Source organism: Mastigoproctus giganteus, chromosome 7 (genome assembly GCF_048544385.1).
Source record: "Mastigoproctus giganteus isolate SK-2022 chromosome 7, ASM4854438v1, whole genome shotgun sequence".
NCBI classification, from domain to species: domain Eukaryota; kingdom Metazoa; phylum Arthropoda; class Arachnida; order Uropygi; family Thelyphonidae; genus Mastigoproctus; species Mastigoproctus giganteus.
The window spans coordinates 80,299,325-80,317,791 of record NC_143581.1 but is presented as its reverse complement, the minus strand read 5'-3'; the positions used below and the strand labels follow the sequence as shown (position 1 = coordinate 80,317,791).

The 18,467-nt window shown below is 38.9% G+C and overlaps 1 protein-coding gene across 1 annotated transcript in view; it reads right to left on the bottom strand.

The window, feature by feature from the left end:
* LOC150083024 (DNA-dependent protein kinase catalytic subunit-like) overlaps positions 1-18,467 on the bottom strand; it is a 127,922-nt gene that overhangs the window by 4,182 nt on the left and 105,273 nt on the right. Inside the window, exons 12-13 of the mRNA XM_090378357.1 lie at positions 14,075-14,157; positions 1,672-1,760 (exon numbers count right to left, since the gene is read on the bottom strand). Coding sequence (XP_090234483.1) covers positions 1,672-1,760; positions 14,075-14,157 — 172 coding nt within the window. The remainder of the gene's footprint in view (positions 1-1,671; positions 1,761-14,074; positions 14,158-18,467) is intronic.

Sequence of the window (18,467 nt, the reverse complement as noted above, 5' to 3'; positions counted from 1 at the left end):
AAAAGGTACAAATACATGAGCTAAAGATGATTTTAAATACTATTTGAGAATTTATAAATATTTTACTCTGCCTATGGGAAACATTTTTAAACTGAGAATTTCTAATTGCTTAATTGCTGAATTTCTAATTGCTTAATCTAATTGCTGTTCATTAAACTTATTACCAAGTTGGAAGGATGAACTTCTTTGGAGTTCATCCTTCCACGGAGGGATGAATAATTAGGGCCAATATGGTAGATAGACAAAAATATGGTTGTTCTTTAAAGAATCGGCAAAAATACTAATGGTAATCTACAGAATAAATAGTGTTATAAATTCAGCTTTCAATATACCTTAAAAGGTCACAATTACAATAAGACTTTAGGGTTAACCAATAACCTCCTCATCTACGCACGAGTATTATGACCATAAATTGCATATCTTTACAAAAAAACCCCAGGTTTCCAGGAGAAAATAACCTTGCTGTCCTTATCTGAGACTGACTAACTCAGCCATGAACAGCAACACGACAATTACAATAAGACACATCCACTAAGTAATTCAGAACTGTTCAAAACCATCAGAATTTAACAGCAAATGCTTCACGTGGTTGACAATATCCAATTATAGATATCGGTGAAACAATTGCAATATGTCACTTCCATTATATCAAAATGTTTATACTATAATGGTTTTAGGGCTGAAAGCCTCAGACTATGGAAAATTCACTAATCTAACAAGTCAGTGTATAGCAGTGGTCTCAAACTCAAATTGCATGTGGGCCGAATGCACGATCTGAAAGCAGCTGATGGGCCGGAATTTTTTTTTAAACAAAATTAGTGAATATAAGCACCGTATTTACAACAAATACATAATTGAAATGTATTTGCGGGCCGTGTAAAATTGCTTCGGAGGGCTGGATGTAGCCCGTGGGCCGCCAGTTTGAGACCACTGGTGTATAGAATCATTTTAGTTTGTAGAAAAATCACTGAACTAGGTGAAATGGCATCATTTTTGTTACATCTCATATTGTAAATGGAATGCCACAATGAGTTTCCCTGATATTGCACTACCTCGAATAAGCACTGCTTCGCCAGTGGAGAAGACTAATATCACGGCAACTCATTGTGAAGGCATTCACAATATGAGATATAAAAAAAAACTATGCCATTTCACCTACAGTGATTTACTACGAACTAAAATGATGCTTTTCATTAACTAGTTCAATTACCAAAATGTTTATTTTGTTTAATTTTTTTTTAAATATAAAAATAAAGAATTTCTATATTTAAAAAATGTATCAAGTGGGAAGATGTCATTATAATAATACACACTGTGTATTCTTTATCACCTACTTCTTAAATGGGAAAGCTTTATACCCAGGAAACTTCTTACGAGGGAAAATAATGCATTACAATATATGCGGTTGACAACGTGAATTAAGAAGCCAAACCTAGTAGAGGGGAAAACTTCTTATGCGGGAATTTCTTATCTGGATTCTACTGTATATATTTAGGAAAGTATAAAAAATCATTTTCAACGACTGAGAGAGAAACCTCGCTGGTCCAGTGCTATCACTGAATGGATAATATAAAATCAAAATTAAACAATTAACATCCTTAATTCTAGTGCACAGAGGAAAAATTTGAATCAATACATACAAATGAAATCATTAAAGATATAAAAATTTACAGACCTGGTCAATTTCATTAACAATGGCTGCTAATGCTTCTAAAAAGTTGGGAAGAGACTTAATTCTATCTTCTAAAAGAATACCCTGACTACAAGAGAAATATAAAAAAATGACTATAAAAAATTATCAAACTAATTAACCAGATATATTATTTGTATAGAAAAACTGTTTAAACAATAAATTTCTAAAATGACAAACAATAACACTTAAAATAACAGCCTTTCCTCCTTCCAATGCTGTAGCTGTAACCACAGCTAGCCTGGATCCCCCCCCCCTTTCCCCTAATCTTGAAACCTCCCCATACCCCATGAAAAAATCTAAATACTTAGAATTTTGTTATTCCATAACCAACATCCATGATGCAATTAAACAGCCTGCCTCATTTTGTTACAGAAACTTTCAAAATATCTGAAGATATTACAGACATATGTCAACAATAACAAGGAAGCTTTTTCTTTTCTTATCAGTAGTTATAAAACAAACAGTTCTCTTCCTCATTTTAAAAACCTAAAGCAATCTGGACTTCCAGATTTGCATCTAAGTAAAGTACCCCACCAGCACGATATAATGATAGCAAACTTCTTATGCAGATAAGAAGTTTGCTATCATTATATTAATTAATTAATATAATGATAGCAAACGATATGTAAAGTTTCTTTTTGTTTTTATTAAGACATTTCCTTTTTATTGGTTATTGCTTTCATTATATAACTTTTATTGAAAAAAACTCTGCATTCCTCAATTTAATGAATAAATAATTTTACAAATTTACTTTCTTTTCTAATATGACAATTGTAACAAAAATGTATGTTAAAATTTTTGTTATAAGTAAGAATTTACACATACACACAGTGTCTATACATTTTCTATTACAAAATCCATCATAAAAAATAAATCTTGATAAAAATTGTGATTTTTTTGCTGCCGGGGTACTCTGGATTGTGAAAAGTTAAATTATGAGATGATTTAAAAAAACAGAAATTTATATGGATAGACAGACAGACAGACAGTTAGAAAAGGCACACAGGACAATATAAATATGAAAAAATAAGCAATGTGATGAATTGCTGAGATTATATAATAAATATGCACCTGTCACTGTTCCTGTGCAAAATGTACATTCAAAAAAAAAATTTTTAGATTATGGTTATTATAGGAGGTTATCACCTTTATAATGTATAGTGTGTTTAAGGTCTAACGGCACCAGGGGTTTCCCCCATCTCCGCTTAGTTTACATTGTCGTGTGATACAGTACACTGTAAAAGCCAGAGATTTAAAAGTGTATGGATATTGTGGTGTGTAGTGTTGTGTACCGTTGTTCTTCTGGCCATTTAACCACTGGGACCCTGGTGAGTTCCAAAAGTTGTCCACACTAAGCCCCGTGGAGGCAGATCAGGTACACCAGTAATTTATTTGTTTTACTCTGGCGGGCTCTGCCACCTAATTTCCTGAGATTTCAGTGGCTAGGGCCAAAAAAAATTGGGAAGATAGTGTTAGGATTGGAAAAGCCTGGTGAACACGGTTTAATTTTGTCAAATTTAAATTTGGATGTGTGGGACGTGTACTAGTGTACAGACAGAGTAGGGGAGAGAGATTGAAGGTTGGGGGAAAAAGTCAGTAGTATGGAGATGAAAGAGAAGATGACCTCAATGATTTCCAGTGGGGCATGCCCATGCCCCACCAGGAGAAAGTGGGGGGTTTTCTTTCCTGCCAGGGAAGAAAGGAGACAACAGATCATCCCCTCCCCTCTCCTTCCCCCACCAGGATAGGAAAAGAAAGTGGGTGAGACTAAGGGCCCTACCCATATCGCCAAATGGCAAGTTGGCAACTTGGCTGCATTCAAAGTCTTAGTTGGAGATTGTCCATTCCGGTGATTTCCTTGTCTTATCATGGTAAGAAGATGGAACTTCAGTTTTGGCTTCAGTCGGCAAAGTGGGTTTCACAAGGTGTCCAAGCCTGAGCTGCCAATTGGCAAGGTGGCAGTATAGCTGTGGTCTGATTGGAGAGTCAGTTTTGGTCTTTCTCTTGTCTTATCGTGATAAGAGGAAGGTGAGACATCAGTTTTGGCTTCAACCAGCAAAGTTAGTTATATGCAGTTTTGGTCCTGATGGGAGAGTGTCTAGTTTAGTGTTTGTTACATCAGATCTTTGTAGAGAAAGCGAAGAGTCTGTTCAGTTTTGTGATCAGATTTTTTTTTTTTTTTTTCCCCCGATAACAGGATAGTGGTTGTTTCTTATTCAGTTTTTCCAGTGTTGCTGTTCAGGCTGAGATTCAGTGCAGGGTTCATAGTGATGAGGTTGTTCTGGTCATGCAAAGTAATTGCCAAGTTTCTTGGTTGTGGTAGGGTTCTGCACCTTGTGAACAAGTCTTGAGCAAACTTTGTGAATGGTTTGCAGTTCTGTTTGTCGTCAAGTAGGCAGTGTTCCTGATTTCTGGAATTGTATTGGAGCTGAGTGATGAGAAGGGCTTGCAGATCTTCGTACAGATGGCAATCGAACATCAAGTGGTCCCAGGTTTCTTGGGAGCCACATGCACATAGGGGGTTGTTTTTGATCCTGGCATGGTGAGTTTGCTGCGGATGGCGCCATGTCCAGTTAGAAGTAGGTAGTTTGTAGTCCTGGTGAAAACCAGTCGGGGACTTGGGAAATACTTTGTCAATGCCCGGTATAAATTTTCGAGTTATTTCTCCTTTGGTGGAGAAAACTTTTCCACCAACAGACCCAGCGAGAAAAGAAGACTTTTCTCGCTGGGTCTGTTGCTTAATGGATCTGTTGTATGGTCGATATAGGTAGCGGGTTTGTCCTTGCCGAGTTGGTAGAGCATTCCAACACACATGACCTCCAGGTCAAGGGGTAACACCCCAGCCAGTACCTACAGTGCGTGCATGCTAACCATGTTACATGTCCTGGTCATGTTAAGAAGAAGAATTGGCCTATGAATGGACTCCAATTTTCTCTTATTGCCAAGATTATTGAGGGGAAACAAAGGGTTGCCCTTACCAAGAATGGCTGAAATTCTGCAGATTGCAGCATGTGAAGACTAGGCACCTGCGAGGTTTTTTTTTTTTTTTTTTTGTTAGTTGTTGGCGCATCAGCTTCTATGGCCATATTGCACCTCCCAAAGTTTTTGCATTTTACTGTGATCCAAGTCCGAGGCGGGAATTGAACCTGCGACCTTTGGGTTGCCAGGCAGGCACTTTACCTACCTGGCTAGCCCGGTTGGCCACCTGTGAGGTGATCTGATTGAGGTGTATAAGACTTTGAATGTTTTGAGCAAGGTCTGTGCTGATGGGATTCTTCCTCTTGCCCAGATTATGCACTTGAGCTGGCAATAATTCAAATTGAGGAAAGACAGTTGCAGAATAGATGTGTGGAAATTTCCTTTTAGCCAGCTGGTGGTTGATTGCTGGAATAAACTTTGATCTGTCATTAAGGAAGTTGATATCTTAAATAAATAAATTCAAGAAAGTACTGGACAACCTTCTGAAGTGAATGAATAGGTGAAATAGGAAGGGTTTTTTTTTTTTTTTTTTTTGTTTTGGATAATGCCATATAAGCTTGCTTTCTTGCATTATATTCCTCTTCTGATGTTAATGTTCAGTCAGTAAATTAGGGTTGTGGATGACTCACTTTATTGAGCAGAAAACTACAGCTGTCTTTCTTTTGGTACATTTTTGTAAAAAAATGCAAATTCCATCATGAATCAGAATTGCAACTGACAATTCATATTGTAAGGCTCTCTGACAGCGTGTTCCTTAAGTCTAATGCTTCACTGTAAGTCTAATTTTCTAAAATACATAATGAATATCTGAACTCTTTACCAAAAGAATTATGAATGTACTGGGATGATCAGAAAAGTAAAGACTTTTAATTCATAATTACAGTACTGTGTGGTGCATAAAGTTCCATCTAGGTTCTCTATATAGTTAACATTTTTTTAGTTAGTACCTGACTTAGACCTAAATGGATGTCAGGTGAAGTGATTAACACTTGTGGCCGTGAAGAAAAATACACACAGGATGCATATAAACTATCAGATGATATTTATGCCTACAGTAGATATAAACCAGACTGAAAAATTAAGTCTCAAAGGAAGGCTAGGCAAAGAATGCAGAGAAAAGCAGCAAAGACTTCTACTGATGTAAACAGTAGAAAGAAAGGGGTGAATCATATTGGTCAACTAGATATGAATGGTTTAACTGGTGATCCTGCTCAGGTTACTGCCAATCTGAATGGGTATTTTGCATTTGCATTCACACATGAGGAATTTTTTAGGCATGAAGTTGCCAGAAGGGAGTCAAAGTGATGAGCTGAATGATTTTGTGATAACTGAGAGGAAAGTGAAGAAGTTGTTGAAGCTAATGACACCTGGGGTGGATGGGATGTGCTGAATATATTAATGAAGGCAGCAAAGGAGGTAAGCAAACCTTTAACCATGATTATGAGGGCATCCTGAATTCAGGATTCTCTCATAAGTATTATTTTTTTTTCTTCAGGATAGAAGCCAGGACTGACTTCTGTTCTGGGGAAAATAATGGAATCACTGGTTAAAAAAAAGTAATGCAGTACCATCTAGACAGGAATGCAGTTATACTTAGGGTTTTTGCTTCCTTAAAGGTGACTACAGTGGTCTCGGACAGTTTTTACATTCTGTACAGTGGGACCAACTGATGATGTTACTAACAGCAAATTCTAAGTAGAAAGCATTCAAGAAATTAATCGTGGAAGCTACTAGACGTTCCATACCTATTAAGAAATATTGTTCAAGGTTTGTTTAGGCCTAAATGGTTGTAAAATCAACTAATGAGACTCGTGGCAGAGAAGAAAAATGTATGGGATGCATATAAATTATCAGGCGACACAAGCCTATGGCAGATATAAGCTAGTCTGTAATCAAGTCACAAAAGAGATTAGGCAAGCGAAGGCAGATTACGAGAAATCTTTGGCAAAGGATGCTAAGAAAAACAGAAAAGACTTCTTTACTTATATAAACTCTAAAAAGAAGGGGATAAATCAGGTTGGTCCACTTGATATTGATGGTTCCAGTGTTGACGAGCCTGCTCAGATAGCTGACAAACTGATGTAGAGAATGAATAGGCTGGAATGGGAGCTGTCAGGTTTTTTTGTTTTGTTTTTTTTTTCTGGCTGGTGCTGTATAAGCTTGCTTTCTTGCATCATTTGTCACTGCTGGTGCTAATGCTAAATATACCTGGATTGCGCCCTTCAATATTGCCTCCACGATTTCCCTATCACTGGAGTCAGACTAATTGGTGTAGTTACCGACTTCACTCTTAGAACTGCCTTTTATGTATTGGCGATATTTTAGCACTAACTCCAATCCAAAACAATCTCTCCCGAATCCAATGAAACATTCAAAATTACCCACAGTGATTCAATATGCTCTCTTGCTGTCGCCCTCAAAACTGTTGTCTATTTTCCCTCATTTCGTGCCTTACTCGCCTTTAGACTGAATTTTTTGTAATAAATAATCTGAAATTTCAATATTGCTAATTTCACACTATTTTTTTTCAGCTATGCTCATGCATTGCTTTAGGCTTCTCATAATAATGGGTGTTTTATCAATAAAGATTAATGCAAAGTATTTATTCAGTTCATCAACAACATCAGCTAAGACTTTTCCACCTTCTGTATACAATGATCTAATCTGATTTTTCTTCTTCTTTGTATTCAGATACATGAAAAACACATTGTCATCATTCTTTGCTCTCTTAGCCAGTGTCTGTATATGAAAATCCTAGGTAATGTTTCGAAAGCATATTATACTGTAAACAGTTGGCTGTATTTTAATATAAAAAGGTGTACGGTGTCAGTGAAATTTAATTTATAGTTTCTCCTGTTTACAATTACTCCGTCTTTATCTTTTCAAAGTCAAAAGTTGGCAGCTGTGCAGTTGTAACCAAATCAGTACATGGCTTTGTTATCAGATAAACAAACTTTGTTAAGTCTATATCAGAATTAAAATCATTATAAATGATATCTGGTCTGAACAATAGGAAACATTGACCCCTGGGGAGTTGTTTATAAAGTGACAACAAACAAGCTCCCCAGAGGTGAGGTAACACAGTCGACGAGAACCCCACAAGGGCTAATGACCACCACCAGGACTGACTCAGTTAGTAACATCCTCAAGACCTTATTCAAATAACTAGATGAACAAAATTCTCCCAACCAACAGCAGATTTGCCTGGACAATGAAAACTACCACTATACCAGGAGAGAGGACCCTCTCACCATAACTGACCTCCATCTCACAGTCAACAAGATTAGAAACAGAAAAACCCCCGGACTTGACCTGATAGAACTGGAAATCGTGAAAAAAGTAGCAGAATACACCCCAAACCTCCTCCTAAACCTCTATAACCACTGCCTACAAAGGGGGTGGTTCCCATCAGACTAGCGGATAGCAGGTATTCGCCTAATTCGGAAGAATCCTTCTAAACCTCAAGAACTTCCTGACGTATAGGCCCATCGCCCTACTCTCGGTGCTGAGTAAGGTGTTTGAACATTTACTCCGTCAAAAAATAGACAACCACTACAGTGCTGCATGGATGCCTGCTCCGAATCAATATGGCTTCAAGCCAGGAAGATCAACTGTCGACGAATTGGAAAATCCCATCAATGCAGCCAACAGCTGTGACAAGAAATACCTCATAGTTATCTCAGTCAACTTCGCCGGGGCGTTAAACACACTTTGGTGGCCGAGCGTACTCGGCTGACTGCGAAAAGCGCAACTCCCTAACAACCTTTATAACTGCATAAAAAACTACCTAACAAACAGAAATGTAGTAGTCCAGGCACCTTATTGCCAAGCGAAGAGGAAAATCTACCCCCAGGGCTCAGGTCTTGGTCCACTGCTCTGGACCTATGTTCTGGATGAGTTCCTGGGTATAGACCTTGGGGAGGTCCACACTCAGGCCTATGCAGATGATCTGTCACTAATATTGGCCACTGACTCAAGGGCTCAACTTGAAACCTATGCATATCACACCCTCACTACCCCTTATGGACTGGGTACAACTCCACCACCTCACAATATCACCCAGAAAAATCTCAATCCATCTTGCTAAACGGTTCCCTGGTGCCAACAAGACCACAAATCAAGATCCATGGCATTACAGTCAAACTTGTCACTGAACTAAAGTACCTAGGAATAATAATAATAAATAAGAACCTATCCTTCCTCCCACACCTGAACTATATACAAAGAAAGATCAGGACCTACACGGCAATGGTGGCCAGGGTGACCCGCCGAGACTGAGGGTTGAAAAAATGCAAGCTGGCTCTCTTCTATAAAGCCATATTCATTCCTACAATCACTTATGCCTCTGAGATGTGGTTTCACAAGGCCTCCACAGCACCTCTACATTCTTGCTAAAATGAGGTCCCCAGATCTGTATGCAGTACTTAAGTGTGGCCTGACCATTTCCTTATAAAAAGGCATTATCACCTTGTCCCTGATAGCAAAATTCCTGTATATCATTCACAAGACCCCATGAGCTGCTCTGGGGGCCGGTCTGCAATGCTCAGAAAACTTCGTATCTGACTGCACAATTACCTCCATGTCTTTTTCATTCTCCACTACTCTAAGTATAGTAGCACACAGTTGGTACATTACTACACTGGTACAGTTGGTACCAGTGTATTAACATACATTTGGCACCTATATGCAGTATTTTGCATTTGTCAATTTCATATCTGACATATCTGACTAAACAATTACTCACAGGTCTTTTTCATTTTTATCACTCTAAATGTAGTACCATAGAGTTTGTACATTTCTCTGGCGTTACTTCTACCCATATGCAATACTTTGCATTTGTCAATGTTAAACTTTGCCACCTCTCAGCCCATCTGCCCAACTTTTCTAGACCCTGTTGCAGTAGCATACTGTCATTAACAACCCTGCCGACCGGGCTAGCCGGGTAGGTAAAGTGCCTGCCTGGCAACCCAAAGGTCGCGGGTTCGATTCCTGCCTCGGGCTGGATATCATGATGGTGCCAAACCAACCGGTTGGTTGAATATCCCGGCCATGATACACGAAGAAAGCAAGAAAAAACTGGTTCCGTGTATTGATCACATCATACGAAATAAATAAATTAATAAATTAACAACCCTGCCAACCTTTGTATCATCTTCAAACTTGGACATTAAACCTGATATACCTTCATTAATATCACTGATAAATATTGAAAATAACAATGGGCCCAACACCAAACTGTTGGGGATTCCACTAAAAACATTGATCCACGAAGGGCAATGTCCATTGATTACCACTCTGTCTTCTCCCACTCAACCATCCCTTTATCTATAGCAGCAAAAAAAAAAAAAAAAAAAGAAAAAAAAAAGGTTAACTGCAGCAATTATCAATCCACTTCAGGATGGAAGCCTCCTAAACGATTCATGTTGGGGAAAATGGACCATAATTCTGCCATGCTGGTGCAGCTTTTCTGAAATCCAAATGTATGACATAAAACTTATTTTTTGCATCTAGTTTTTTTGTGACCACATCATAATATTCAATCAAATTGGTCAGACAAGATTTCCCCTTAACAAACCCATGCTGTGTCTGAACTATAGTTTCAGTCTTGTCTAGATGATCCTGCAATGCTTCTTTAACGAGTGACGCCATTATTTTCAAGGAACAGGAGTTAAACTAAAAGGTCTATAATTACTCTTGTCACCCATTCATTCTGCCTTTGTGAATCCAGTCCATGGGAACCTCCCCTGAATCCAAATATGTTGTGATAATTATGGCTAAGGATTTGCTTACTTCCTTTGCTGCCTCCTTTAATAGATTCCATCCACTCCAGGTGACTTTATGTTTAACTTCAACAATTTCTCTTCCATTTTGCTCTCAGTTATTACAAAATCATTTAACTCCCTGTTAGAGTTTGATAAACTTCTGGCCTTCACTTCCCACAGAATTCATCATATATGAATGTATACATTCATATATGAATCTATATGCAGAATACTCAATCAGTTTGTCAGCTACCTGAGCAAAATCATCAACAGTCGAACCATCCATATCACGTGGGCCAATTTGATTCATCCCCCTCCCCTAGTGTTTACATAAGTAAAGAAGTCTTTGCATCCATTCCCAAAGATTTCTCATAATCTGCCTTCACTTTCCTAACATCCTTTGTGAATTGAATACATCCCAGGACTAGTTTATATCTCCCACAGGCCTCTGTGTCACCTAATAACTTATATGCATCCCATGCAGTTTTCTTATCTGTAATGAGTCTCATTAGTTCATCTGACATCCATTTAAGTCTAAACCACGAACAGTACAGCATTTCTTAGCGGATATGAATGTTATGGGATATAGCATGAGATAGTAAGGTCATCAACCTATAAGTAAGTTTAAACAATAACAGAAATGATCTGCATTATTTGACATATTCTGATAGCGGAGTGTATATCGCTGAAGAACAAGCCCTATGAGATTTCTTCCTAGGTGAAAGAAAGGGATAGGGAATTTTAATTATTTCATAATAGTAATATCATGAAAAAGTATAGCTTTGAAGGAAACTGTATCAGAAGTCATAAATATCATCACAGGTGAAGTATGCAGATCTTGAAAAACAACAAAATGTCATTGTCTTTTATACATTGAGGCATACCATTCAGTTGTTCTTTTAGCATTAGCATTAGTAGAGGCATTTGATGCAAGAAAGCAAGCTTATGCAGCATCAACCAAAAAAAAAAAAAATAAATAAATAAATCAATAAAAAATAACCACTTCCACTTCACCCCTCTGTTCGTTTGAAATACCTATCCAGCCGAGCCTTAAACTTATTTAGGCTATCAACTTCCACGACAAGGGATGGAAGTCTGTTCCAACTAACCACCCGCTGGCTAAAGGCAAATTTCCGCACGTCTATCCTACATCTGTCTTTCCTCAATTTGAATTTATGTCCTCCTCTCAGGTGATTATTCTGAGAAAGAGGAAGAATCCCATCAGCATTGAGCATGCTCAAAACATTCAAGGCTTTATACACCTCTATCAGATCACCTCGCTGGTGCCTCGTCTCCAGACACTGTAATTTGCAAAACTTAAGCCTTTCTTCATAAGAGCACCCCTTTGTTCCATTCACTAATCTTGTTGCCCTTCTCTGTACTCGTTCCAGCAGCTCTACATCCTTCTTGAAATGAGGCCTCCAGGCCTGTATACAGTACTCTAGATGTGGCCTGACCATTGCCTTATACAAGGGAATAATCACCTCCTTATCCCTGCTAGAAAAATTCCCATATATATTTATAATACACCATGAGCTACTCTTGCAGCCCGTCTGCACTGCTCAGAGAACTTCCTATCTGCCTGCACAACCACACCCCAGGTACCCTTTCCTTCTCTACCACTGTCAGTGTAGTACCACAGAGTTGATACATTACTCTGGGGTTGCTGTTTCCCCATATGTAGTACTTTACATTTGTCAATGTTAAACTTCATTTGCCACCGCTCAGCCCATCTGCTCAACCTTTTCAGATCCTGTTGCAGCAGCATAGTGTCAGTAGTGTCCTTGACAATCCTGCCAACCTTCGTATCGTCTGCAAACTTGGACATTAAGCTTGATATACCATCATCAATATCATTTATAAATACAGAAAACAATAATAGACCGAACCCTGAGGGACTCCACTAATAACATTAGTCCACGATGAGCAGTGTCCATTGATTACCACACACTGTCTTCTCCCCTTCAACCATCCCTTTATCCATAGCAGCAATTTGCCTCCAATGCCACACTGCTCCAATTTTTGCAGCAGTCTTCCATGTGCAACAGTATCAAAAGCCTTTCTAAGATCCAAGTATATAATATCAAAGTTATTCCCTGCATCCAGTTCTTTTGTGACTGCATCATAGTATCCAATCAAATTGGTCAGACAAGACTTCCCCTTAACAAAACCATGCTGTGTCCGAGCTATAACTGAAGTCTTGTCTAGATGATCCTGCAGTGCCTCCATTAATTTTCTGGGAACAGAAGTTAAACTCACAGGTCTATAATTACTTGTGTCAGCCTTTGATCCTCCTTTGTGAATTGGGGTCACATTTGCACATCTCCGGTCTATGGGTACCTCCCCTGAGTCCAAGGAAGCTCTCATAATTATGGCTAAGGGTTTGCTTACTTACTTTGCTGCCTCCTTTAATATAACTGGATAGATCCCATCCACCCCAGGTGCCTTTCTTGTGTTTATCTTCAACAATTTCTCCTCCACTTTACTCTGTTATTACAAGATTCTCTAGCTTACTGCCAGAGTTGAATACACCTCTGGCATTCCTCTTGCTGAATAACTCCTCATGTGTGAATGTCGATGCAAAATATTCATTTAGTTTGTTAGCTACCTGAGCAGGATCATCAACAGTTCACCCATCGATATCAAGTGGACCAATCTGATTCATCCCCTTCCTTCTAGAGTTTACATAAGTAAAGAACTGTTTGCTGTTTTTCTTTGCATTCCTTGCCAAAGATTTCTCGTAATCTGCCTTCGCCTGCTTAACCTCCTTTGTAACTTGGTTGCATATCAACTTGTATCTATCATAGGCTTCTGTGTCATGTGTTAATTTGTATGTATCCCATGCATTTTTCTTCTCTGCCATATGCCTCATTAGTTCATCTGACATCCATTTTGGCCTAAACCTTGAACAATATTTCTTAGTTGGTATGTAAAGCCTAGTAGCTTCCAAGATAAGTTCTTTGAATGCTTCCCATTTTGAATTTGCTGTTGGTAACATCATCAGTTGGTCCCACTGTATAGAATTTAAATACTGTCTCAGTCCATCGTAGTCGCCTTTACGGAAGCAATAACCCTTCCCTTTACCCCTGATGGTAGTTACCTCTTTGAGTAAATCTCACTTCAGCACACTGATCACTGCCACCTAGTGGTTCCTTTATCTGCAGATTCTTAATGCATGAAGAATCACTACTGATAATCAGATCAAGAGTATTACTCCCTCTAGTTGCTTCCTGAACATGCTGATGTAGAAAACAATCATCCAATAAATTCACAAAAGCCTTGCTAGTGTGTGAGTGATCAACCCACAAATTCCAGTCAATATCTGGGAACTTAAAATCCCCCATTATAAGACTCTGTGATTTACTGGCCCACTCTATTTCCCTGCACAGTTTCTTATTATACTCATCACAGTCATACCCTGGTCCTGTTCCACCTTTTTTAATGAAAGTATTCCAAATTTTTTTCTCAACTTTATTCATAAGATCCAATGATTGTTCTGTTTCTGAAATTCATACTCATTTATTAAAAATTAAATAACAGATATCTTTATTCTATAATTCAAATAGTAAAATGAATTCAACTAAACTAGATCTAAGTAAAATGCAGTCGTTTTGAATAAAATAAGAAATAATTAATTTACCCTAAATACAACTCTTCACTTCGAGATAATACGTCGTTCATCATTTTCTTTACATCATCTTCACCTAAGTACAACTTGCATGCCTAAAATTATGAAATATTAATTCAGTTTTGTACCTGGAAGTACTGAATTTAAAAATAATTCAAATTTTCTTGTTTGTCCCACGTTATAGAAATTAATAGAAATACATCTTGTTTTTCTCAGATGCATACCAGAAATGATATGATATCATACATATGAAATTGATTCATAACAGTTAGATGCAAAAGACCAATGCTATTTTCCAAGGTATATTTCAAGATCAGATTAAAAGTGAAAAAAAAAAAAAAAAAACTGAAGAAATTTAAACAATATTTCAAAGAAATTTTATTTATCAATGACTTACATTACTTCGATGTTGAAAATAAATGCTCTAATTAAACTGCTCAAGTAAAAGTTGTAATAGGAACTAAACATGGCAACTACTATACAACCAACAGGATATAGTAGTAGTAGTAGTAGTAGTAGTGGCACTTGATGCAAGAAAGCAAGTGTAGGAGCTTATGCAGCATCAGCCAAAAAAAAAAAAAAAAAAAAAAAAAATCACACCATTCCCTCCAAATGCCTGTCCAGTTCCTCCTTAAATTTATTTAATCTATCAACTTCCACAACGACAGATGGAAGTTTGTTCCAGCAATTAACCACCCGCTGGCTAAAGGCAAATTTCCGCACATCTATTCTACATCTATCCTTTCTTAATTTGAACTTATGTCCCCGTAGGTTCGTATTCTGAACAAGTGGGAGGATCCCATCAGAATTCAGCGTGCTCAACCCATTCAAGGCCTTATAGACCTCAATCAGATCACCGCGCAGGTGCCTAGTCTCCAGCCACTGCAATTTGCAGAACTTAAGCCTCTCTTGGTAAGAGGATCCCTTCATTCCCCTCACCAATCGTGTTGCTCTTCTCTGTACACGCTCAAGCAAATCTACATCCTTCCTAAAATGAGGCCTCCAGACCTGTACGCAGTACTCAAGGCGTGGCCTGACCATTGCCTTATACAGAGGGACAATCACCTCCTTTTCCCTGCTAGCAAAATTCCTATATATCATTGACAAAACCCCATGACCTGCCCTAGCAGCCTGTCTACATTGCTCAGAAAACTTCATATCTGACTGCACAATTACTCCGAGGTCTTTTTCATTTTCTACCACCTTAAGTGTAGTACCACACAGTTGGTACGTTTCTCTGGGGTTACTTCTACCCATATGCAGTACTTTGCATTTGTCAAGGTTAAACTTCAGTTGCCACTTTTTAGCCCATCTGCCCAAATTATCTAGATCCTGTTGCAGCAGCACACTGCCATTACTGTCATTAACAACCCTGCCAACCTTCGTGTCATCTGCAAACTTCGACATTAAGCCTGATATACCTTCATCAATATCATTGATAAATATACAAAACAACAGTGGACCCAACACCGAACCCTGTGGGACTCCATTAATAACATTAGTCCACGAAGAGCAGCACCCATTGATTACCACCCTCTGTCTTCTCCCACTTAACCATCCTTTTATCCATTGTAGCAACTTACCCTTAATACCATTCTGCTCCAATTTGTACCGTAGTCTTCCATGCGCAACAGTGTCAAAAGCTTTCCTGAAATCCAAGTATATGATATCAAAATTATTTTTTGCATCCAGTTCCTTTGTGACCACATCATAATAACCAATCAAATTTGTCAGACAAGACTTTCCCTTAACAAACCCATGCTGTGTCTGAATTATTGCTGCAGTCTTGTCTAGATGATCCTGCAATGCATCTTTAACCAGTGACTCCATTATTTTACCCGGAACAGAAGTTAAACTAACTGGTCTGTAATTATTCATGTCACCCTTCGAACCTCCTTTGTGAATTGGGGATACATTTGCACATCTCCAGTCCGTGGGAACCTCCCCACGGACTGGAGGGAGGTTCCTAGAAATATGATGTTGGAAAAAGCAAGATAGACAGACAAGGCTGGCTGAGCCTGGTGGCATCATCGACATGTGTCAGCTGTCACTCCAGGTGGTTGGCAATGTTATTTCCTGTAATTCCAAGTGATTACCGGTCTTGGGTGGCAAGCATGAATTTTTTGGTATAGCGGAAGAGCCTCCTGCTTGTGAGCCATGCACTGGAAACCATCTTATCTATTTTGTCTTAATGGAAGTCATTGTTTCCTCTCCTTCTTTCCAAGTTATGGTCAGTCTCTCGATGACCAACTTCAGGTGGCATTGGATGGAGTCTCTTGGTCATCATTATTCTGGTTGATCTCATAAACTGATCCAGGTCAGTGTTCGTCTAATCTATGATTCCAAAAGAGTATTTTAGTATTAGGACTGCATAGGTGTTTATGGCTCTGACCATGTTCCCACCATTCAAGCTTCACTTTTAGCAGGTTCAGTCTCCTGAAGTATTTCTCAGTCAGGCTGGCCTTGATCTCCTTGTATTCTAACCACTGAGTCTGCATCATTCCTAGAAATTTGTAGGTCTCCCCCTCTGTGTTGGCTTCAATCTTTTCACCGGCCCTAGTAGTTGCAGCCAACTGGATTTCCATTATGTAATCCATGGGTCTTGCATTTCTCTTGGCCAAACTGCATCCTAATGTCAGTGCCAAAATCTTCGGTGATCCAGAGTAGCTGTTGGAGTTGATTCTCAGTTGCTGCATAGAGTTTGATGTCATCCATGTACATCAATTGAGAGAGGGTGTACAGGTTCTTCCTTCCTTCTTTTAGGGTATATCTGTACTTGCTGTTGTTGAGAATGGTGAACAGTAGTTTGAGTGCTAGACAGAATCATAGGGGTCTCAGGCATCTCCCCGGAAGATTCCCCTTCTGATAGGATTAGTCTGGTCATGGTGGTTCTCAATATTGCCATGGTTGCTTCCAGGAAGTTTGTCGGCATGGGGTCTCTGGATTCTCTTCTGTATATAATGGTGGCTGCTAAGTAAATAGCTGAGTGCATGGTAACTAGTGTTACTTCATTGTTGTTGTTGAGGTAATGAACTATTATTCACCAACAGAGGTGGTCTGTAACTTACCACAGGATTCTGCTAGGTCTCTGATTTGGGATGGTGTGAGGTCCATTTCCTTCAATTCTGCCTATGGCATTCTTCCACTATTCTGGGTATTGCAACCTCATCTCTTTCTGCTTTGGTTGCTCTGCACTGTATTTCTTGTATTGCTGTCCCTCCTCTAGTTCTGGTTCAGTTGTGACCATATTCTTTGTAGTTTCTCACTCACATCCTTCTTGATTTTTTTCCAAAATTGCAGGAATTACTAAATCCTTTGTTACAATTATCCACCTGTGATCTGCTATTCACTTTTTGGTAACATGAACAGTTGGAAACCATTCCAACCACTTGGTGTGTAGTTTCATCCTGTACATAACCATATTCAATTTGTGGTATATTCGGATGGCAAACGTATTTATTTCAAAGCTCCACTTCATACATTGGTTTTAGCTCCTTTCTGGGTGGTCACTAGCACAGTTGTGTAAGAAGCACTTCCATTTGGTTCGGCTGCATGGTCTTGCCCTTCCCTTGTAGTAACCTTACGGGAGACAATGCCACTTGCTCCACTGCTTCCCTCAGGAGATTATTATTTATTTATTTATTTTTCTCCTTTTTATGGTATTTTTTCCACCCAGTGACGGGATTATGATACCAAGTGCATGGGGGTAGTTGGTTCTCTCCAGTTACTATCCATCTGGAGTTCTCTCCAGAGAACTCCAGTTCTCTCCAGGTGTTCAGGATTGTGACTTTCCGGAGTTCCATGTAACTGTTCTTTGTGAGGCCTATTACTACTACATTCTTATGGAATTCTTTGGTACCATGCTGGTGGTTGACATAGTGATTGGGATTATCATTAATTGTTCCCGTATGACATTTCTTTGAATTCCTGTCTTAGGTCTGTGTACCTCGTGATCTTTTCCTCATAGGTTTTCTGGAGGTTGCTAGTGTTAGACACTACTATGTCAATCAGGAAGGTAGCCCTTTCCGTCTCAATTGACGGAAGCTTATATTATGGCATGATCCCAGCATAGTTTATGAGTGAGGGTCTCAGGTACAGCCTGGGATTCATACTTGTAATACAGTAAACTTTCTTTGATTAAATGATATTTTTGTACTAGCTTCTGATGTATTATCCAAGACACCTGCTCATGCTAGTGAGTGTACTCCATCTGGGTGATCACCCCACATCCTGCAGTGATGTGCCGGATTGTTTCTGGGGCCAGGTGGCATTGTCAACATTCATCATCTGTCACTCCGGAATCCTTGCAATGTATTTTCTGGTGTTGATTAGCTGGTTTTGGAGAGCATGATAATCCTTCAGTCTCAGGAAAGAGCTTCCAATTCATGAGCCATGTGCTGGAAGC